We start from the raw sequence: 24,078 nt of genomic DNA on the forward strand, positions 1-24,078 counted from the left end.
TGGGTTAAGAAGGTCTCCCCATGAGGGGGAGTGAATAGAGACCCCCACTACCACCACCAAGCCAAAGATCACCGTTTATTCCAGTTCTGCTGTGACAAGATGCCTGGGAGTGAATAAAGAATATATATAAAAGCACACATTCGTCTTGGATCCCCGTCTTGAAATGTTTTCTTTAAACAAGTTTCAGCTCCCCCAAGGACGGTTGGCGAATCCCCCAGGAACGAGCAGCAGAAGTAGGTTGTCACATGTTACATGTATTATATGCTCTGATACTCGCGAACACTAAAAGAGTCATGGGCCATTGAGACATTTAGGACGAGGACAATAGTCCATTAAATAAGAGTTAGAATGCAGAGTTAGATAACACACATTTTATAACATTATTTTTTCCTTGTGAAATGTTTTATGTCCTTTGCATGCGTCAGTGTATTTAATAAATTTGTATATTTGTACTCGGGGGCAGTTTAGTTAGTCAGTGAACATCATTTATGCATGTTAAGTATTTTATATTTCACCTTAATTAAATTAACTACAGGATCCTAACATTTACAACATTGTGACCTCCGACTAACTAATACTTAAAACACTGATGACCCCTAACATACAACACTGTCGACCCCAACTTACTAATACTTAAAACATTTGTGACCCCTGATTTACAACACTGGTGATCCGCTAACTTAAAGCATTTGTGACCCCCCACCCACGACTTACAACACTAGTAACCCATGACTTACAACATTGGTGACCCCAACTTACTAATACTTAAAACACTAGTGAACCCCGACTAACAACACTGATGACCCCAATTTACTAATACTTAAAATACTGGTGACCCCTGATTCACAACACTGATGACCCCTGACTTAGTAATACTTAAAACACTACTGACCCCCGACTTACTAATAGTTAAAACATTGGTGACCTCCAATTTACAACATAAGTTTGCAATTAATTTACAGCAAGTTGAATAATATTAACTTTTAGCAAACATGGCTGTATTCAGAAAAGTTGAAGTAGCAGGAAATGGAGGTCAGGGTTATCTTCCCCTGAACTGAAAGACAATAAAAGTAAAAACGATTATTCTCATTTTAAATTTTCTTTCTTTTCTTGTTTTCTGAACTTGTACTGACAATAATCTCTACTTATATATAAAATGCACGTTGTCTGTGGGTGTGTCTGAGTTTGTTTCCCTATGGACTCTGAAACAGCTGGAAGGATTTATTTTTAAATTTAACACAAATGTATTTTATGTGCCTAGGAATGTTCTTAGAAAGGTTTTGTATTGGGATACCTCCGATAAGTATTGGAAATCGATAATAAAAAAAATCTGATTAAGAAAAACAGTTACCCTTATAGAGCCCAATATCATAAGTGCATTTGAGAAGCTTTATCACCACACAAGCAGAATGGCCCTACCTATAAAATTAACAATAAGTTCTTTTATAAGACAGGGCTGCATTTGAAATCCATGTTTCTGTTTAGAGTACAATTTAACCATGATACTTGACTTTTGCATTTTAAACTTTAATTCAAGCCATTAAAAATAAAAATAATTTTATAAAATCAACAGTAGGTTCTCTACAGTGCAATATAGACTACAATGTATTGTGGAATAAGTTACTGCAGAGAGGCATGGGAAGGTTGAAAGTGTGGAACATTCGTTGATCCTCATTCAATCCTGGGCAACATCAAGTGTTCCTACTAAATTTAACTAAAAATGAACTCATATTTATCAAGGGTATGGGAAAGGGAGTCACAGTAGCACAACGAAAAAACAAAACAAAAACAATTCACATGGCAACACATAATAGAAGTAATTCTACTGGTTTAAAAAAACTGGGCTTCAACTATGAAAGGCCTATGCAAAGTTTTAAAAAATTGCCAACAGACAAATGTAGATTTACGTTAATATTAAGGTCAAAACAGGTGCTATGAGCAACCTTTTGCTCAAGCAAATGTATAAAAACTGTATGGAGTACCACACAGCAATATGGTTAATTGCTTTTGACAGAACAATTTATCAAGAAATCCATCAGCTAAGAGTAAGATTCTGCAATTAATTTGTTGGTGCAACATGTGATGTAAATTCAAAAGGGCCAATACCGATAGGATTAGACATCAGATTTAGGGTTAGTGACCTCTAAACATAGCTGTAAAATAAGTCGTTACAGCGAAAAAAAAAAAAAAATCACGTACAGACAAACGATGACAAAGCATCCCAGCAGAATACCAAGTCTGTTGCAATGTCAAGGTCAAGTGGCAAAGGAAATACAAGTGAAAATGTTCCGAAATGCAGCATATTCAACGCAAATATCAAGAAGCCCCTTTAATAAAGGAACAAAATCTTTTAAAATTAATGAAGTTCTTCCTGGTGGATACCAAGAAGGTGCTTCCTCGAAAATTAATATTAGGCAATCCACATCTGATTTTAGACATAAAAAAGTACCTCCTTTTGGTAAAAAAAAAAAAAAAAAAATTACAAGTGTTCATTCTATAGTGGTCTTTCACATGTTGCTAGAATCATAGTAAAACCTACCGAGATTCTAACTCAGTTTTATGCCATTTAAAATAATCAGAGTAGCATGTTGATGAATATGACAAAATTGTGGAAGAAAGGAAAATTTTGTTGCAACAATTGGAAATGGTACCATGAAAATTATGGTACACAATTATTTTGAGGACTGCCCTTAACTGCTCAATTCATCCAATTCCGATTTGATATCTGAATGTTTCAGATTCAACTTTCCACAGAAAATTTGTGGTGATGCATTGTGGGTATTTCCTAAATACATGTACAAAGGCATCATCTCTAAATTCGCATGTGCTTAAAGATATGGAACAAATCTCCACAATCCTTAATTTGCAAGGCTGGAAGGACGTGCCATTTATATCACAATTATTTGATCTTCTAATCAAGACTTCAGACATCAGTTATTAGCTACAAAGATTTCCAGCAGAATTGCTCAATGACTGACAAATACGGACAACATTAATATCTAAGCAGCAACTTGGCGATGAAAAGATAACAATAGCATTACAAGGAGAGATAAAAAAACGTATGGCAAGCAGCATAAACACCACTTCTATATGTGGAGCAGAAAGTCTATGTTCAACATAAAACAAATCTATGGGAACCCGGAATCATTCAGCTTCTGTTGCAGTACCAAGATCCTGTCGAGTCTGAAAGTAGTAACATTTGCCCAAGGAATAGGCAACCTATCAAACCAGCTAAAGAAACTTGAAGGTAGATCTGACCAACCACATCTTAAGAACTGGCATCAAAGGGACCTGCACATCAATGTTCCAACACCACATACACACATCAGAACAGGTCAGACCTTAGCCAGAGTTGCAGGTCTGATAACCAGGCATTACCTACACGGATAAAGCAGCTGACCGCAGAATCATACACATCAGTGGATCCTAGAGACCTATCTCCAAGCCAAGATCTTGAAGATGTATGAAGGCCCTGTAATGTGCATCCAGGAGGTAAGTGCCCGCATGTTTGTGTGTTGTGTGGGTGCGTAAGAGGGACGGACGAAAAGGAAAGACTTATCTTGTGACCGGCTCGGAGTCACCGACCGAAAATAGATAAAGAAAGATCAAGATGGCGGCCGCCGTCTTTTGTAAAGGATGATATCTCGCAAAGTCACACGAATTCTCGCAATATGCAAATTTAGCCGGCCTACAACGACCATAAAAGCGGGTGATGGAAAAGACGTTGGGAGAGCGACGATTGAGTTGGTCGGGGAATCGTGTTGCTGTTGCTTCTCGTGCCGTGTGAGGATATCTTACCGTTGTTGGGTCCGGTCTGAGTAACCGTTCGCGTCTGTCTAGACACCTTGCTAGTTGGATTCCGTGCAGAACCGGTGTTTACTGGTTATTGAATTGCTGCAACATTTATAACATCTTTTCCTGAACTTACCGTGTTAAAGAGAGAGTCGGGCGCCATCTTGAATTTTTCCTTATACATCTACAGAGGGCGCAGTAATTTTTTTTAAAGGACTTTCCTTACACATTTTCCTACAGGCCCCCATAGAGACTAGATCTATAAAACTCTCCACAACCTTAGACAAATAGAATATTCTTCCATTAACAAAAAAATAAAATCAGACAAGTGCACTCTCAATTGAAGGAGAGAAATGTGATAGTTATGTCCCCCTATAATTTATACCAAAGGTATTTTCTATGTAATGGTATCTTAAAGCACATTTTTACCTAGTTCTTATCTTATCCATTTATCGCAGTCATCCTAACCGATGAACCTCATAACATAAGTGTTCTGCTTCTAACACTTAGATGCGGGAATATGATAAAATTGCAGGTTGTGATGGGTTTTGGTGATCGAAGCTCAATTTCCAAATTTAATTGGAAAAACAATTGCATAATGAAACTAAATTTGTGAAAATATAATTTATAATACGAAACTAAAATAAATTCCAAAAGATTCAAAAGAAAATAACTTCAAAAATTGATTATACAACTTTAGTACATACAACTCATTTGATGACTTTATTTTCAGCTGGTATACTCGATAGCTTTCATTGCTTAATAAGTGTAAACAATGACAAATGACTAACGTTTTTTGTCATTTGACAAGTGTGTACTCGTCCAAGTATATTATATACTAAGCTAGTAAGACCAGTGTCCTGGTGAAGATATATTTCCTTTTAAAAAAGAGTAAAAGAAAAAAATTCTGAAGGATTAAGTAACTCTTCTTGCTTAAAATGTTGATTGGAAGAGCAGTCGGCTTTTTGGGGAAGGCGGGTATAAAGTAGCCATTACGAAGGGCGTGAAGCACTGCCGCCAATTTAGTGGTTTTCCTCACTAAATATTTTGTTTGCAATCTACCAGATAAAATTTTTATCTAGCAACTAGTGATTTTTTTTCTAAAAATCTATATTTTGACACCCACAATTTTAGATTAAAAATAAAAAGTGCTTTAAGATACTTTAAAACAAACTAAACTTGTTCAGATCGGTAGGAAAAAACAGCATTTATTGTCTTTGGTAATGATTATTAACTTGTTTTTCACCATTTTTTTTCGGCTAAAAACACTAGTTTTCCGAGTACATTAGGTTGAGGGATAGAAAGGGGGTTGTCCAGTCTCTTATAGTTTAAAATAAAATCCAAGCACTCCCGTTAATTTAAAAGTATTTATTCAGTTGGTAAAATTGTAAAAAGTTAACAATCGAAAATTGTAAACACAAAATTAAAAAAACTTATACCAAAGGCATTTATCTACCGACTTGTATACTTTTAACATGCTAAAACTAAGTTTCTACAAGGGTGTGTGCAATAAGTAATGCCCCTGACCAACTTCCAGTTGTCTGATCTAGCTGAAATTTTGCATGTGCAATGATTTATATCTCTACGGATTATGTGGCAAATTACAGCTCTGGACTAATTGTGGTTTCTGTTTTATAGGTGTTTGAACTGAGTCAGGTGTGAAATGGAGCCTGTTGAATGTCGAGCAGTGATCCGGATTTGTATTTGAAAGGACGCACACCACAGGAGACTTTTGATGAAATGAAAGAAACTCATGGTGATAATGCCCCATCATATGACTTTGTAAAACGCTGGCATCGTGAATTCAAACATGGCCGGAAGTCTGTGGAAACAGCTCCCAGACCTGGTCGCCCCCCCCCCTTCTGGCATTGATGAGGAATCTGTCCGTCAAGTTGAGGCTGCCATTTTGGAAGATCGGTGCATTACTATTCGCCAAATACCCCAAGATGTCAAGATTAGTACAGGGTCTGTGGAAACTATCATTTATGACCATTTGCATATGCATAAGGTGTCTGCCAGATGGATTCCCAGGCTGCTCACACCATTCCAGAAGCAAGAACGCGTCGAGTGCTCGAGGATGAATTTGGAGATGTGCCAAGAAGAGGAGTCAAAGTTTTTCAAAAGACTGATTACACAGGATGAAACCTGGGTCCATCACTATGATCCAGAGACCAAAGCCCAGTCAATGCAGTGAAAGCACTTGGACTCACCACCTCCAAAGAAGGCAAGGGTGCAGCCCTCCGCTGGCAAAGTCATGCTCACAGTCTTTTGGGACCAGGACGGAGTAGTGATGACAGATTTCCTGGCAAAGGGTACCACAATTACAGGAGCCTATTATGCTTCACTTTTGAGGAAATTAAGGGAAGCTATCAAAATCAAGAGACGGGGCAAGATCACCAAAGCCACACTCCTTCTGCAGGACAACGCTCTGGTCCACAACTTGCATGTCACCAGATCAGAAGCATGTGCGTGTGGTTATGAAATCCTCCCTACTCTCCTGACCTTGCACCCTCTGACTTGCACCTCTTCCCAGCCATGAAGTTGTTTTTGAAAGGAAAGCGTTTCCCAGATGATGCAGCCCCTCGTAATTGCAAAATGTTGTTCAAAGTTTTGCTTCTTTTTTTTTTTTTTTTTTTTTTTTTTTTATACACACTGAATAAAAAATAAACAATGATCGCTTATCGTTTAACAGGTGAGGAGGCATAATGTCTGAAAAGTTGTAAACAAGTGACTTATTCTACCAGTTACCAGTTAGTTGCACTCCCAAATTTACAGTTAGTGGTAGTCAGATTTTTTTTTTTTTTTAAGAATGAAGTCCTCAATGGGGAAGCAACAAGCGACCATTTATTTGGAAATAAACTTTCAGCACTTAAAGATGCTTGAATTTTACTGCGTTTGGTATAAGGTCTGATTTGTTATCGTTTCCGACTTCGACTGTTAACCACTCTATAAATTATTTAAATGACTTATTCCAACTTGCCTCCCAAAGAGCCAATATTCATTTTACTTATTTTTTAATATTTTCAACACTTATTACATTTAATAGTCAGCGTGAACCATCTTTTCTAAGATGCAGTATACGTTAACACCTCAGCGAAGTTTGTGTTTATTTTTCAGCAAACATTAAATGAAAAATATTCACTTGCCTTCCTACGGTGGTGAAGACAGACAAGATCTGTTTTTAATATAGTGAAAACACCACTACCTCCAAAAAGGTGCAACATTTTTTTTTTAATCCTCAATCTTAAAGGATTTCTTTATTAATCAAAAATGGAAAATAAAGTATAATATCCGATTAGATACTATAAGCATTTTATTTAGAACAGTAAATAAAAAACTGAAAAAAAAAAAAAAATTGTAAAATTGACAAATATTTCAATTTTTTTAATTTTTAAAATATTCAGAGCAAACAAATATACTCGATTGTTAATGATAGTGGATATGAAAAGTGCTGCACAATTTACTGTAAATTAATACCTTTATTTCCAAGACTTTTTTAACTGTTTAGAACTCCAGACGAGCATTTTTTTGGCACAGAGAAATTCTGCACGTTTTACTTTTAAGGTGATTTTGTGTGGTTTTAAAACAAGTCAGACTTAGGGTTAGACATATATTAAAAGACTAGTTACATGTCCCCAAAAAGTTAGAATGTCCCAGAAGTGAAGGATCATTTAAAAAAAATTTACGGAAAAATGATCCCTTTAAATTTTAAGATATTTTTTAGAATATTCATAAGTAATCGCATCTGCTATTATATTGATAGTGAGGAGACGATTCCAATATTTTTCTCAGGTTTTGATTCTTTATAAATCGAAACATTTGACTAGAATATTTTTCTGTTTCTATAAAAACACGTTAAATGTGCATACATTTTTCCCTAACCTAAAAACACTTGGCCATGATCTATAGATTTTAGTTTTACTACTAGCAAAGAAACAAAGAAAAATCAAACCTCATTTAGAAAAAGTCTTCTAAGTTAGTATAGATTGGAAATCTTTTAAATCAACGAATTTCAGATGAAAACATTATTACGAAACATGGCGCAATTAGTATAAATTCCAAAAATTATGAAAAAATGATGCAGTAGAAAAATAATTACAAATAAAAATAGAATTTATCAAATTATCGAGTTTTATCATAATTTTTAATGTCCAAGAATTGTGACCTATTCTGTATGACAGACTCACTTATCTCCCTTGACTTAAATTAAAGGCCTACCATTTTAAAATACAAGATGTCAGAACAGAATTGTGAATGATTTTTTTGCATAATATACATCAAGTGCATATCTCACTAGATCATTTTTTGTAATTTTAAAAAATTATTTCGACATGACACGTAAGTATGTAATGTTTTCACCTGAAATGCGCCGGTTTAAAAGTTTACTTATGTAAATTAGCACCAGGGGTTTCTTTCTTTTCTTTATTTGTTTTTCAGGGTGTAATCGCCTATAAAAAAATAGAATATTTTTTTCTCGTGGCGGGGTGGTAAAGAATAGCTAAAGGTGTCAATCTGTAAGTTTACCTCAATTTTTATTTATTCATAAATCACGTTGACCGCTAAAATGGAAAACTAGTTCAAATGTATGAGTCACTCCACTCACTAATCAAGAAGCCGATCGATAAATGCGCACTTAATGTGTGCGGGTACAAGAAATCGATATTACAAACATAAAAAGTATTATTTATTAAATTTCTACTGCAGGTGTGATTTCGGCCCAACGAAGCAGTTCGTCCCGAAGTTGATTTAAGACATTAAACATCGAACCGAAAATTGAAAATGAAACGGATCGACGTTTTCTTAATTATTTTGCAGCAGGCAGCACTTATTTTTTTAATAATTTTATTCAATATATTTCTTTTTTTAATTTTAAATTATTATGCAGCACCTATATTTTATTATTTGGTACTTGTACAGTTTAGTCAAGACATTAAAAAAATGAAAATATCGAAAAAGGTTATATTGTACGTATCCGTTATGGAACGAAGTTCTCAAAAAAAAAAAAAAAAAAAAAAAAAAAAATCACTTAATTTCATTAAGTAGTTTTTTTTTTTACAGCGAAAAAAAAAAACGGTACTGGTCGCGATTAGAGTTCCCTGCCGAACACCCTAAAAAAACACTGACTTCTCCCTTAGTTGCCATAGTAACTAAATGATCATGAATTTTTATCGACTTTGTTTTACTGTTTATGAATATTGAAATAAAAGACATTACTACACATTTATTAATAATATTTCACTTTTAATCACTTTTATCGACTTTTTTTTTACTGTTTATGAGTCACTTTTATCGACTTTTTCTTTTCTTTTTTTAAATAGCATTTCCTTTTTAAATGACGACGTTTTTACTGTTTAGTGTTTATGAATATTAAAAGAAAAATAATTACTAAACATTTATTAATAAAAAAAAATGGGTGCTAGTGCACACTTATGATCCGCGCTATATTTTAAATCGTATTTCTAAGCTTAATTAAAGTTTAATGTTTTTTTTATTCAATTGTAAGGTTAAAACGTAGTCATTTAAAAAGACAATGCTATTTAAAAAAGAAAAGAAAAAGTCGATAAAAGTGACACATAAACAGTAAAACAGTAAAAAAAAAAGTCGATAAAAGTGATTAAAAGTGAGATATTATTAATAAATGTGTAGTAATGTCTTTTATTTCAATATTCATAAACAGTAAAACAAAGTCGATAAAAATTCATGATCGTTTAGTTACTATGGCAACTAAGGGAGAAGTCAGTGTTTTTTAGGGTGTTCGGCAGGGAACTCTAATCGCGACCAGTACCAAAAAAACAATTTGTTATGATACCGAGCAAAAAGTTCGATTTTTAGGAAGAAAAGCTAGAATCAAAGATGGGGAGGGAGTATCGGCGCTTTACATGGAGTTATCTCCCCGTGGCGTGTTCAGCAAATTTCATAATGGCTGACTTCAACGAGCTCTCATAAGAACGTGTTTTTCCGCTGTAAAAAAAAAACATTCGATCAAATTAAATGAGTTTTTTTTTCGAGATCTTCAGTCCAAAAACGGATACGTACAATATAACCGTTTTTCGATATTTTCATTTTTTAATGTCTTGACTAAACTGTACAAGTACCTAAAGAGTACTTGTTTAGTTTAATCAAGACATTAAAAATATATATATATATATATATATATATATATATATTATACTTACCTGTTATGGAATAAGTTCTCATTAAAATAATTTCACCTTATTTGATCAAGTAGGTTTTTTTTTTTTTTTTTTTTTTTTTTTTTTGTCAGAGAAAAATCAAATTTTAATGAAATCGATCGTATCCCGTCTTCTTGCCTATTTCGCAGCCGAGGAGGAGATGCCTTTAAAGTAAACAGGGATTAACAAAAGACAAAATGAACAAGGGATTAAAAAAGGTGGGTTTGTATTACTGTACACAGATTCGAAAAAGTTGTCAAAAAACAAATATACAACAAATAAATGTTATCAAAGGCAAGATAAGTTACTTTTCTACCTAACTGGATATATTTTTGTGTTTTTATTCAATGTAACATGTTTATTCAGCTCGAAAAACATGCAGTGTTTACCGATGTATTGGAAAATTCAAAATAGCGCCGCCCGACTGTCTGTTTAACACGGTAAGTTTAGGAAAAGATGTTATAAATAATAAACTAGACAAAATACTATTAAAAAACAACCGAATATGTCAACTTATGTCACGGTAACATATATTGAGCGAATTTCTAACAGTATTTTGTCTAGTTTATTATTTATAATACCTTTTCCCAAACTTCCCCTCTCCGAGAGAGAGTCGGCCGCCATTTTGAATTTTCCAATACATCGGTAAACACTGCATGTTTTTCGAGCTGAATAAACATGTTACACTGAATAAAAACACAAAAAATATATCCAGTTAGGTAGAAAAGTAACTTATCTTGCCTTTGATAACATTTATTTGTTATATATTTGTTTTTTGACAACTTTTTCGAATCTATGTGTACAGTAATACAAACCCGAATTAAGTTCTCATAAAAATAAACTCATTTAAATTTGATCACGTATGTTTTTTTACAGAGGAAAATCAAATTTTAATGTGATCGATCGTATGTCGCCATCTTGCCTGTTTCGCGGAGAGGGGCAAGGGAGATAACTCCATCGCCGCTTAAAGTTTGTAAAAATTAGACAAGATTATTTTGAAACACGAGTAGAAAAAATACCTAGATAAATGTTTGAGTTATTTTCGCTTATTTTACAAGATTTCTATGACCTTTTTGGGTTTAATTCGATAAGAGGTACGTACAATATAATTTATTTTCAATATTTTTATTTTTTAAAGTCGTGATTAAACTACACAAGTACAAAAAAAGGTTAATTTTATTTCGTTATTTATTTTGTTTCATTTTTCAACTACGGTTCCATGTTTTCGTTCTTAAATAAACTACCGCTTCATAACACAACTTTGAGGCGACCTTTTTTTCCGCGGGAGCAAGTAGACAATTAGTCAAGATTACAAAAAAAAAAAAAAAAAAAAAAAAAAAAAACCAATCTGTTAATTACTATGTTAATTACGTAAATTAGTTTTGGTACCATTATTAAACCCTTTTTTCTTCTTTTTTTTTTTTTTACTTAATTTTAATTTTTTTTTTTTTTACTTAAAGTTCGAAAATTGCCACTTGTACAGTTTAATAAAGGCATTAAAAAATGAAAATATCGAAGAAAAAAAAAAAAGGTTTTGAACAGAAGATCTCCGAAAAAAAAAAAAAAATTCACTTGATCGAGTAGTTTTATTTTACAGCGGAAAAATACGTTAATATGACAGCGCGTTGAAGGTAGACATCTGGGATTTTTTTTTAACCCGGCACGGGGAGATAACTTAATTTAAAGCGCCGAATATTTTTCTTCTTTACAAAGAAAAAAAATTTGGGTACTCCTTGGGCGTTGAGTTTCATGACGACTAGCAGAAAAATTTAATGGGTAAATGTTTACTTTAACTACAACAGAACACCGACCAATAAAATTTGGTTTTCAAAGGTTGTCGGGGTCGCTGACAACGAATCTGATATTCAAACTCGTCGCAAATTTACCGTTTGCATGGTATTAACCCTTGAACCCTCGCACTATTTTGTGCCAACACACCGCCATCGTTTATGCTATTCTTACATGATGTATTCGCGCGTAGTAAGGTGACTTGTCACATCGCGGAATAATAAAATAAAAATAACCAGAAAGTTTTCAAAAACAAAATGTGCTTCATTTTTCTGTGTTACGTAGTTTTTGATGCTTTTTTAATTGACCTAAAAAATTAAATTTTCACGAGCGATCTACAAAAGCATTTGGGTTTGTATTACTGTACACATAGATTCGAAAAAATTGTCAAGAAACAAATATATAACAAATAAATGTTATCAAAGGAAAGATAAGTTACTTTTCTACCAAACTGGATATATTTTTCGTGTTTTTATTTAATGTAACATGTTTATTCAGCTCGAAAACCATACAGTGTTTAACCATGTATTGGAACATTCAAGATGGCGTCTGATTCTCTCTTTAACACGGTAATTTTGGGAAAAGGTGTTATAAATAAAACACCGGATAAAATACTGTTAAAAACTCGCTCAATATATGTTACCGTGACATAGGTTGACATATATTCGGCGGGGTTTTAATAGTATTTTGTATAGTTTTTTTTATTTATAACACCTTTTCCCAAACTTACGGTGTTAAAGAGGGTGTGAGACATCTTGAATTTTCGAATACATCGGTAAACACTGTATGGTTTTCGAGCTGAATAAACATGTTACATTGAATAAAAACACAAAAAATATATTCAGTTTGGTAGAAAAGTAACTTATCTTGCCTTTGATAACATTTATTTGTTATATATTTGTTTTTTGACAACTTTTTCGAATCTATGTGTACAGTAATACAAACCCAAGCATTTTTATTTTTCATTTTTTATTTTTATTTATTTATTTATTTTTCTTTTGGGGGGGGGGAGGGTCAATTATAAAACTTGTGCAACATTTAACAGGTGCTTTGCTTCTCTGCAGTTTAATTTACCGTTTTTACGTAAGTAACGCACCGACCTTCTACTCTGTGTATGTCGGCGGGTTATTTACGGAAAAACAATAAATTAAACTGCAGAAGCGCCAGTTAACTGTTGTACAAGTTTTATAATTGAAAAAAAAAAAAAAAAAAAAAAACCCTCAAAAACATTGAAAAATAAAAATGCTTTTGTAGACCGCTCGTGAAAACTTAATAGTAAATTTTCAGCCACAATTTTCTTTTAAATTACAACTTTTAAAGGTTTTCGGCCATGCTGAATACGAAAATCGCCTTGAAATTTTGCAGAAATAATTATTTATCGAAATATAAAAAGTTGCATTATGCATTGTATTCTTTGGCGGCCATCTTTGTTACGCGCGTAGATTTGTTCATGGCGCGCGCACGCGCGTAAAACGATAACCGCCAAAGAATACAATGCATAATACAGCTTTTTATATCTCGACAACTACATATTTCTGCAAACTTTCAATGCAATTTCCGTATTTGGTATTATTATACAAACACCGTGACAGGGTTAGGGGTTAGGGTTAGGGTTAGGGTTAATTCGCTGTCACGGTGTTTGTATAATATTACCCCGTATTTAGCATAGTAGAAAACTTTTAAAAGTCGTCATTAAAAAGAAAATTGTGGCCGTGGACCTTATCTAAAAAAATACCAACTTAATTTACGTAACAGTAACACAGAAAAATGAACCAAATTTTGTTTTTGAAAACTTTCTTGTTATTTTAAATGTCTGCTAAAAAATTCTTCCGCGATGTGACAAGTCACTTCACCACGCGCGTCCATGCGCGAACACATCATGTAAGAATGTGCGGTGAGTTGGCACAAAATAGTGTGAAGGTGCAGCAGGGGTTAATACCATGCAAACGGTAAATTTGCGAGAATATAAGATTCGTTGTCAGCGACCCCCGAAAACCTAAAATAAAACAAATTTTATTGGTCGGTGTTCTGTTGTAGTTAAAGTAAAAATTTACCCTTAAATTTTTCTGCTAGTTCCCATGGAACTCAACGCCCAACCAAGGGGTACCAAAATTTGTTATGATACCGAGTAAAAGATAGTCATGTTTCGATTTTTAGGAAGAAAAACTAGTATTCAGGATGGAGAGGGAGTGTCGGCGCTTTAAACTGTGTTATCTCCCCGTGGTGCGTTTAAAAAAATGCAAAGATGACTACCTTCAACGTGTTGTCATAAAAACGTGGTTTCCGCTGTAAAAACAAACAAAAAACAAACTACTCGATCAAATTAAGTGAATTTTTTTTTTCGGAGATCTTCAGTCCAAAACGGATACGTACAATATAACCTTTTGTCGATATTTTCATTTTTGCATTTCTTGATTAAACCGTACAAGTACCAAATTGGGGTTTGTATTACTGTACACATAGATTCGAAAAAATTGTCAAAAAACAAATATATAACAAATAAATGTTATCAAAGGCAAGATAAGTTACTTTTCTACCTAACTGGATATAATTTTCGTGTTTTTATTTAATTTAGCATGTTTATTCAGCTCGAAAAGCATACAGGGTTTACCGATGTATTGGAAAATTCAAAATGGCGGCCGATTCTCTCTTTAACACGGTAAGTTTGGAAAAAGGTGTAATAAATAATAAACTAGACAAAATACTGTTATAAATTCGCTCAATATATGTTACCGTGACATAACTTGACATATATTCGGTGGTTTCTAATAGTATTTTGTCTAGTTTATTATTTATAACACCTTTTCCTGAACTTACCGTGTTAAAGAGAGAATCTGCCGCCATCTTGAATTTTCCAATACATCAGTAAACACTGTATGCTTTTCGAGCTGAATAAACATGTTAAATTAAATAAAAACACGAAAATTATATCCAGTTTGGTAGAAAAGTAACTTATCTTGCCTTTGATAACATTTATTTGTTATATATTTGTTTTTTTTTTTACAACTTTTTCGAATCTATGTGTACGTACAGTAATACAAACCTCCAAATTGTTTGTTAATTTAAAAATTAAAACTATAATATGTAACATTTATAAATTGGCTGATCCTGCAACAGGTTCCAAAAAAGTGAAAACTATATTTTGTTACCGTGACAATTTTACTTTAATTCAAAAGATGTTTCGAAAAAAAAAAAATCCAATATTGCTTTAATTAAAAAAAATGTTTCATTTAAATTATGAAATTGGTCGGGAAAAAATCCGATTTTACGTTAATTCAAAAATTCATTCGGAAAAAAAAAATCCGACGGTGCTTAATTCAAAAATTGTAATTTATTAGAATTGACAAAAGAATCAGTTGAAACCATTGTTTTCATCTGACTACAAAATTTCGTCACAATTTTGTAAAAGCGCCAAAAATTTTGTTTGTTGCGTCTTTTGACCAAGAATAAATTAGAGTTATCACCCCTAACAATGGCGCCGTCCGTGTAATGCAAAAGTGCCAAAAAAAAACTTTCTAAAAAAAACACGCATTCAACAATTTTAGAATTCTGGCTTTTTTACGAAAAAAAACCCCCAAAAAACTTTCGATTTTCGATTCAGGCCTCAAATTGCATTTGTTTCCTCCCCTGCTATGCACTCTTCAAATGTCCCGACTGAAAACCAAAAAAGTTGTACCTACGCACAAGTACACAAGTACCAAACCGGAAGTAAAAAAGAGTACACAATAAAAAAAGAAAAGCTTTGCTGTACGCTGAAATAAAATCCCGACCTGAAAAATATAGTCCTTATAAATTAGCTCCAAAAGGTGTTAGCTAAGAAACAAGTACCATTGAAATTCATAATTTTCTGGTTTAAAAGTCAGAGGTTGGAACGTGAGTTGTCGATCTTCCTCGGCCTTTTTATAAAAAATAGCGACTATATTTTTCGACAAAGATTTTATTTTGGCATTTCATGTGTACGATAAAACTTGTTATTATTTAGTGTTTTTAAAACAGTTTTTAAAAAATATTTGAAACTAGTACCGAAACTCATTTAATTCTAAATAATTTACGTGATTGAAATAGGAATTGACCGAATTATATGCGTAATGTATAAATTTGTTTAAATATTAACAATAAATTACAAGTTGCAGCAAAAATACAATTAATAACCGTCACCAATCGACCAAATATTTAATTTTCGACCGATCTGTATATTTTTAACTTGAGCTCTTAATTTTTTTCAAAATACTTAGTACGATATAGAACCATTGAACCGCGTACCTGTAAAAAATGGCGGAGATGTTGGAAACCACGCGAGTTGGCTAAGTAAAAGTGACGATAAAAAATGCATAAATCTTATACTCAGAAAATAAATACGCGTAATATTTATATCGATGAATAGGAAATAAATGTTCATGCGTTTGGTAACAGTTATTTCCTGTCCATGTGTTTTTTTAAGCAACCTCTTCAGAAATAGGTCAAAATCAGCTTTCTAAGGTCTACGATTTGCTATCAATCGCTAAAGATCGTAAAAAAAAAAAAAAAAATTAAAAATAAAAATAATGATTTTCTGTACAGGAAAAACCCCTACGTGATCAATTTATGATTTTGGGAATATGACCTTTTTGTTCTGTGACGGCTACGTACATCATAAAGATTTTTCTGTATTTTTTTTTTTTTTTTTTTTTTTTAATTAGGTTAAATGCTGAACTTGCATCGAAAACTTTAACCTGACTACCAACATGGTGCTAATGCAGAGAGTGATCCGCATTTTTAAAAATCGTATTTCCACGTTTAATTAAAGTTTTATGATGTTTTTTTTTCTTTCTTTATTCAATTGTAAGGTTAAAGTACAGAATAGGTACAAAACACCTCCCCTTCTTCCCCATGTTAAGAATGGCTTTTTAAATAATAACGTTATTATTTCAGTACGGATCACTCTCTGCATGAGTACCAGATCACTAACATACTAAAAATGTTAGTAGTCAGGTTAAAGTTTTCGGTGCAAGTGGGAGGTACCAATGATGAATTTAAAGTATGTCAGAGCGAGACCAACCATTCTCACTTCCTTATAATATCTGATTTTCTTAGTTTAAAAAATGTTTTATCAATTTACGTGATTTTTGGAATATGATATTCGTTCCATGACGAGTATGTAAATCATAAAGATTTTTCTGTATATATATATTTTTTTTCAATTAGGTTGAATTCTGAACTTGCATCAAAAACTAATATATATATAACTACTTAATTTACTCACATAAATTTATATACGAAAGTATAGATTTATGCGTAAACTTTAAGTATTTACTTCAAAAGTGCTCAATACGTAGGTAGAGCTAGTTAGTAAGTTATAAAATGTATATGGCGATTAAGCTACACTGAATATTCCGCGTTTCATCCACTCTAGGATTCTTCAGGCTTATGCCATATACATTACTATATATATATATATATATATATATATATATATATATATATATATATATACACTACTTGTTAATATTTAGTTCTCTCCCACTGCAAGAACTTACACACTAGGGTCGGAAAGTGGCTTTGAGAAGTCACAGCCCCAGAGGAGAGAAACCTGCAAAAAGTGCTTGTGCAACTGCAGGCAGCTCCGTCGGCATTCCCCGGCCAATGCATTTTAGGTAATTAGCAATAAAACAAACCTTTTCTCAAAGAGAGAAGGAAAGGCCTGGGACAGTGGACCCCCTAGAACTGCACAGAACTTTATTTCCACCACAAAATCAACAGGGACTGGATCCATACAGGAATGATCTAACCTCTGTTAATTTTGGAGGCCCAGGATATACTACTTGTTAATGTTCATTTTACGTGGTTTTTGGAATATAACATTTACATTCCGTAATGGGTACGTACATCATAAAGATTTTTCTGTATTCAATTTTTTTTAATAATTAGGTTGAATACTGGACAAGTACCTAATAATAGTGTGCAAGTCACGTAAGGACTAGAAACCATTGTACACACAGGACATACGTGGTCACGCATTTTTATTTTATATGGAGATGATTAGTTTGAGTGGTCAAACACGAGTTACTTCCCTTTCGCGGCGTTATGTCATTTTAGTTAGCGGGAGGGGGCACTTGCTCAATCATTTTACAAATAACGTCATTGTAGGAAATAAAGGTTGTTTTGTTTTTTTTTTTTGTTAAGAGTTTCACGTTTTTTATTTTCTCTTCGTATTTATACTTTTTTTCACCTGAAATAAACACGCTGTCAAATTCATCATGACTTTATTAAAAATAGAATCAAGCAGTTGTGAGCTACCTACGACTACTTTTCGGTGTTGGTATGTTGGGGGTTAAACAAAAACATAACTATTTAAATTTTTTTTTTTTTGTAAATATTTTATTTTATTCTCTAATTCATTTCTGAAATTGTGGAATGTTAAATATCTAAGCGCGTGAAATAATCAGTCACTAATATACATATACACACATATTTTGTTGTGTGTGTGTGTGTGTGTGTGTGTGTGTATCATATATATATGGGGGTTTGTAATTATTTTATTATTAATCTTACTTTCACCAAATTTTCATTTTTTTGCTTGTTTTATTTATTTATTTTTTTTTTTTCGCATCCTTGGAAATCGATTTTTTTTTCTGGGTTATAAATTCCGATTATAAAATCATTTTTTTTTTGTTTCTTTTTTTTTTCGCCATTTGAATTTAATTTTGTTAAATTCTGTATGTAGGTACAATGGTATATCTTTTGTATTTTTCTTTTTCCCTCATTTTATTTAAAAAAAAAATGCGGGTTTAAAACAAACGATAACTACTAAGTTATTGTTTCATTCTGTTGCCATTTTATTTATTTTTTTCTTCTTCTTAATGTCGCTGGTTCCCCCAAATCCATAGCATTTTTATTCAAAATTTTTTTTTTTTTTTCTGCTGATGGAACCCCCCCCCCCAAAAAAAAAACATAAAGTCATTAACATCGGATTGTCAAAATTTTCTTCAATTTATTTATTTTATGATTTTTTTTTATTTCAAACTCAGGTTGGCCGATATGTTGAGCTTAAGTATGTATCCGTTTATTTTATTTATTTTTTTCTTATTTTTGAATAATTTACTAAACATTAAGATTATCAGAAGCCTAAAAAGCCCGCTGATACAGACGGAGGCTGACGAAGACGTCATCTTTATGATTTTTTTTAATTTTTTTTTTTTTTTTTAATACTGATGTTTTTTGTTGTTGTTTGGGTCTCAGGACGGGTTAACACCTTCTAAAGGTACACAACCGTTCATGTTCGTGTCCTTATAGATTTGCGGCGCTAGTTCAAATAGTCTATCCCGTAATTTGTCGGCGATGTGTTTCTGGTCCGAGTCTTCTAAACACATCATGAAACTCTCGAAAGCCTCGTTATTTCTGCGCGAGATACAATCGAGCAATTTTTGGGTCTGTTCTTGTCGCTTTGAAAGCGAGTTAATCTCATCGATGGTCGATTTGGGAAGGACTCCATGCTGTAGCAACAAATCAGTGAGATTTTCGGAGCAGATATTTTCGAGCAGGTACGGGTAACATCCTTTGAGAGTTTCGCGGTAAATTTCATCCATGAGGAAGGCTTGTTTGGGAGAACAGAAAAAAAAATATATATATAGCCTAGTTTTTCTTTTATGTAACTTCTTTGTAAAAACTTACCCAAAATAAAAGGGTAAAAAAAAAAGAAAATAACGAAAAAAGAAAAACAACAAAAAGCGGAAATTTGAATAAAATATTAAAATAAAGAAAAGCGTTTAAGATTTAAAATCAATTAATATTTTGTTTTGACCTTTCGTTGTGGGTTTTAGATAACTTTTTAGTTAAAACCAAAAATTTCTGATGACTATAAGAAAAAATTGTTGTTGTTATTATTATAATTATTCATTCAGGCTGTATTTCTAAAAAGGGCGAAAGAGGCGCAGTTTTCAAAAGTGCGCACGCGAAAAACAACGCTCGGTTTTAGCAGACTGAATGACAAAACGGAGAGTAAAAGATTACGTCATGCATAAATGTTTCTACGAATTTCATTGGTTTAAAAGATTCCTGGCAGAAAACAACGTCCAATCAAAATTCCGTTTACATGATAAGCTCAGATAACTCGTGTCAACCCAAATTTTATTTATTCATTCGCAGGTAAACTTCATAAAAACAATTGAAAAGTCTTCATCCATACATACATACATACATACATGTACGTTTACACACGCGCACAATATGCATATATACATACATTTAAATACATACACATAATATGCATGTAAACACATATTTATATGCATACACATATACACATATATATACACACATGCATATATACAGATTTATATACATACACACATGCATATATACACCTATATATATATATATATATATATATATATATATATATATACACACACACAAACATATATATATACACACACAAACACATATATACACGCATATATATATATACACACACACACACACATATACACGCATATATATACACACACACATATATACACGCATATATATATACACACACATATATATATATATATGTATATATATATATATATACCCACCCACCCAAACTAATTTCAATTTAACTATATATATGTAATAAATTTCAAGATTCAACATCTTGAAATTTGGAATATAGATTTTTGTCATTTATTTGTTGTATACTCTGTAATTACATCACGCTTCATAAATTAAAGGATTCATAAAAATAAAAAGTGAAATATAATTGAAGAAAAAAAAAAAAAAAAAAAAAAAAAAATATATATATATATATATATATATATATATATATATACAGAGACAGAGAGGGTGTGGCATAAGTGACACGGTTCTTACCTATAAATGACACAATAACTGACTTGGTTTCTCTAGTTACATAGACGCAGCTGGTAGCATCACAGCTTTTTTATATCGCATTCCTGATACAGACAGTAACGTTCCCAATCCGTTTCCCAGATCAATAGGATCAGGAAGGCTTATCTGTGATCATAGTTCCCGGGAATTGTGTAACAAATCCATTGCCCACTTGGAAATGCTAATCATGTTGTCATAATGACATCACCCTAAACTCTCAACCCTAAGTTAAAAAGACATTGCTCAAAATCACAACATACAAGAAAGTTGACTGGGAAGCCATCAGGGATCACATTAGAGATGCTCCATGGGAGCATATCTTTTCTCTTCATGCAGAACAGTGCGCAAATGAAACCACTGAAAAGTTTAAAGCAGCAATTGAAACGCATGTTCCCCCACGGAAGTTCTTTTGCAAACCTCACTCTCCCCAGTCGTTCACTTCTATTTGTGCAGCTTTTTACATCCTTGGTCCGGGTTTAAATACACAGCAGTAATTTTAACACCAGCACATAGACAGGGTTAGTGCATGTACCTGGCTGAGAGAAGGGCAAGGGAATTTACCACCAGGGACAGCTACTCAGCTGGTTCTCAATCCAGTCAAGTGTAAGCAAATTTAATCGTCTATCGAATTTTCCAGAGTCTCTAATGAAAACAGCAAAAAGCAAGACTGCAAAGAGGATACAAAAAAATTCAATATGAAATAATGAGGAGGTTTTTTTTTTTTTTTATTACATTTTCACCCCAAACAAGGCACATTGCCACTTTGGTGTAGGGGGCTACTATCAGGGGAAACATCTACTGGGATACTATGTAGGGATTAGGGCAGCGAGATGTTGGTTCACGTTGCACTTGAACTTATGCATGTCAGTACAGTTGGGGAAGCAGTGACCTGGAATGGAATTCCAAAGTCTAGCAGTTCTGGGGAAGAAACTACTGGAGTAGAAAGATCTTTTACATCTAGGGATCTCTACAGTGTGGGGGTGGGATTTTGCAGCTTGTCGGGTCTGTCGAGGGTGTTCACGTCGTGGGGGCACAAGTGCTTGCAGTTCTTCAGAGCATTCACCATTATAATACTTGTAGAACAGGCAGAGGGATGCAACGTTTCGACGATGGGGCAGAGGCTGAAGTTTAGATGCCAGTTTAGGGCCTATCAGATTTGCGACTCTCTTTTGAACCCTGTCAAGGAGCGAGAGACTAGTAGCCGATGCACCGGCCCAAATATGACAGCAATACTCCATACATGGGCGAATAGTGGCCTTATAGAGGTACAGGATACTTTCGGGTGTTAGAAGTTTTCTAGCACGGTAGAGAGAGCCCACCTTCCTTGCAGCTGCCCTGGCAATGCCCTCGATGTAATTGTTCCAACTCATGTTTCCTGTGAACGTTAGGCCAAGGAGCTTGAGAGACGTACTCTCAGATAAAGAGTCGTTGGCCATTGCTATAGGTGGTAGAGAAGGTTTCTTGTAATTATTGAATGAAACCAGTTTTGTCTTGGTGGCATTGAACGTTACCATCCATTTTTGTCCCCATTCCACTACTGATTGGAGGTCATCCTCTAGTGTTTCTGCCATTACTTTAGATATATGTTCATTTGTTTTCCTGTCGTGCCTGCTATAGAGTGTGGTGTCATCAGCATATATACCCATCTCAGAGGCAATTTTGTCGGGGAGGTCATTTATGAATATCAGGAACAGCAGAGGTCCAAGGATAGATCCCTGGGGCACTCCTGCATTTATATCATATTGTTTAGATGTACGACCGTCGAGGACAACCTGGATTTTTCTCTTATCTAAGAAGGATTTAATTATGTTAAGTATTCTACCAGAGATACCGTAAGTGTTATATATTCGGGGGTGTCATAAAGGAGATTTTGTCAAGGAGATTCGTGTACGTGATCGTCTAGTTTCTAATGGTTTTATTTTTGATGTCTTCGTGAGTGTGTGTTTGTGTACATGCATTTCTTAACATACCTTTATTCATGTGTCGTCGGTTGTTCCTCTGGTTTTCATTGTCTCTTGGAGGGGAGCTGGCCTGTTGGATGAAGAATTCACTCCAAGACGATGAAATGGTTTTATAGTTTTTATTCACCTTCCAAAGGTCGACACAGAATGGAGGTGAACCTTGCTTGTTTGATGATACACGTCAGCGTCCTCCCCAGCCCAGGGGGGGGACAGCTGAAAAGCCGTCTGTCTTATTCAACACCCGAAAACCCAACTGCCAAGAAAGAATCAGCTAACCTCATCACATGATACCACGTCATCTGGTCAGCTGACCCTTCTTTTGCAAACGTGTCCACTGTCCACGTTATTCACCTCTCTCTCTCTCTCTCCCTCTCCCTCTCTCTTTCTCTATTCTCTAATAGAGACACACAGAGAGAAAATAGAAAGAGCAAGAAAGCCAGAGAGGGGGGAGAGATGCTCTTTAACATTCCTCCACCCCTTTTTTATCAAAATGTATGGCAAGCCATACATTTTTAATAACTAACTAACTAAAAAAAAATAATTATGTCCGAAGTACATCTTTATTCTTTCACTTTCCGGACTCACCCCTTTTCCAAGAAAGATCAGGCACCAGTACTCTTCTACAACACTATCAACCCTTCTGCTGCTTCTCGAAAGTCCCTCCTCGACATTAACTTGCTTCCAAGTTAGACAAAGATACAGCTTTGCAGATATACATCTTGTCTAGGCGGTCGCATTGTTGGATATTTCCCACTGACTCTGCTCTTTATTTGGACCACTTGGCCAAACAAATGGAGACTCCATTTTCGATCACTTTTTCGAAATGGGGCCAGCATATCGCAATTACGACCAGAACGTCGGATGCTCCATGTTGGTGGTAGCTTTATCGCATGGGGACTCGAACCCCAGACCCTCAGATTAAAAGTCTGATGCTCTACCGACCCAACCATCCCACTCGCGTTCTCGACTTTCAGCATAGGTCTAAGTCCCAGTTTTTTTTTCCTGTACTGTAATGCCCTGACGTCTTTCTCTGAGTGGTCCTATTACTGGAGCTTTGTTCTATTCAATCTACTACTTCGGGACTTCACAAAGCTCTTCTACTAACTCCCTTGGTTGGTCTAAGTCAAGATACGCCTTCACACTGATTCACTCGGAGCCTGTTTGAGTTCCTGGAACCCGACAAGATACGGAATCATCACTCCCTAACTAATGCGCCATCGATTTCTAACTAAGTAGTTTTCCCTTTGTGATTTTTCCGCATTCCCAGCAAGTCCCAAGATTCCAACCCAGATATCCCTCACACATTCCTCTAAAAAAATAAAAAAATAATAAGGCTCTATCTTGTCCCTTACGTAATCTGCATCTTTCCCTTTCTTCTATCTCCCCGTGATTAGGCTTGGTACCGACTGTCCAGTCGCTCCGTACCCTGAGGAATTATCGCGACCTCGCACGCCAGACTTTTGTTGGACAAGACTTATTGCCGTTGCTTGGGCCTACGTGGCATCTTCCAACTC

The 24,078-nt window shown here is 34.2% G+C and overlaps 1 protein-coding gene across 1 annotated transcript; it reads right to left on the bottom strand.

Moving 5' to 3' along the window:
* Positions 1-18,902: 18,902 nt before the first annotated feature.
* LOC145278050 (caspase-9-like) lies at positions 18,903-19,736 on the bottom strand. The gene has a single exon (XM_080130277.1). The coding sequence runs from the start codon at positions 19,316-19,318 to the stop codon at positions 18,968-18,970; it is 351 nt and encodes a 116-aa protein (XP_079986403.1). The 5' UTR covers positions 19,319-19,736; the 3' UTR covers positions 18,903-18,967.
* Between the last annotated feature and the right edge of the window lie 4,342 nt (positions 19,737-24,078).

This window comes from Euprymna scolopes, chromosome 6, assembly GCF_053919585.1.
Source record: "Euprymna scolopes isolate OS-2025 chromosome 6, ASM5391958v1, whole genome shotgun sequence".
Taxonomy (NCBI): domain Eukaryota; kingdom Metazoa; phylum Mollusca; class Cephalopoda; order Sepiida; family Sepiolidae; genus Euprymna; species Euprymna scolopes.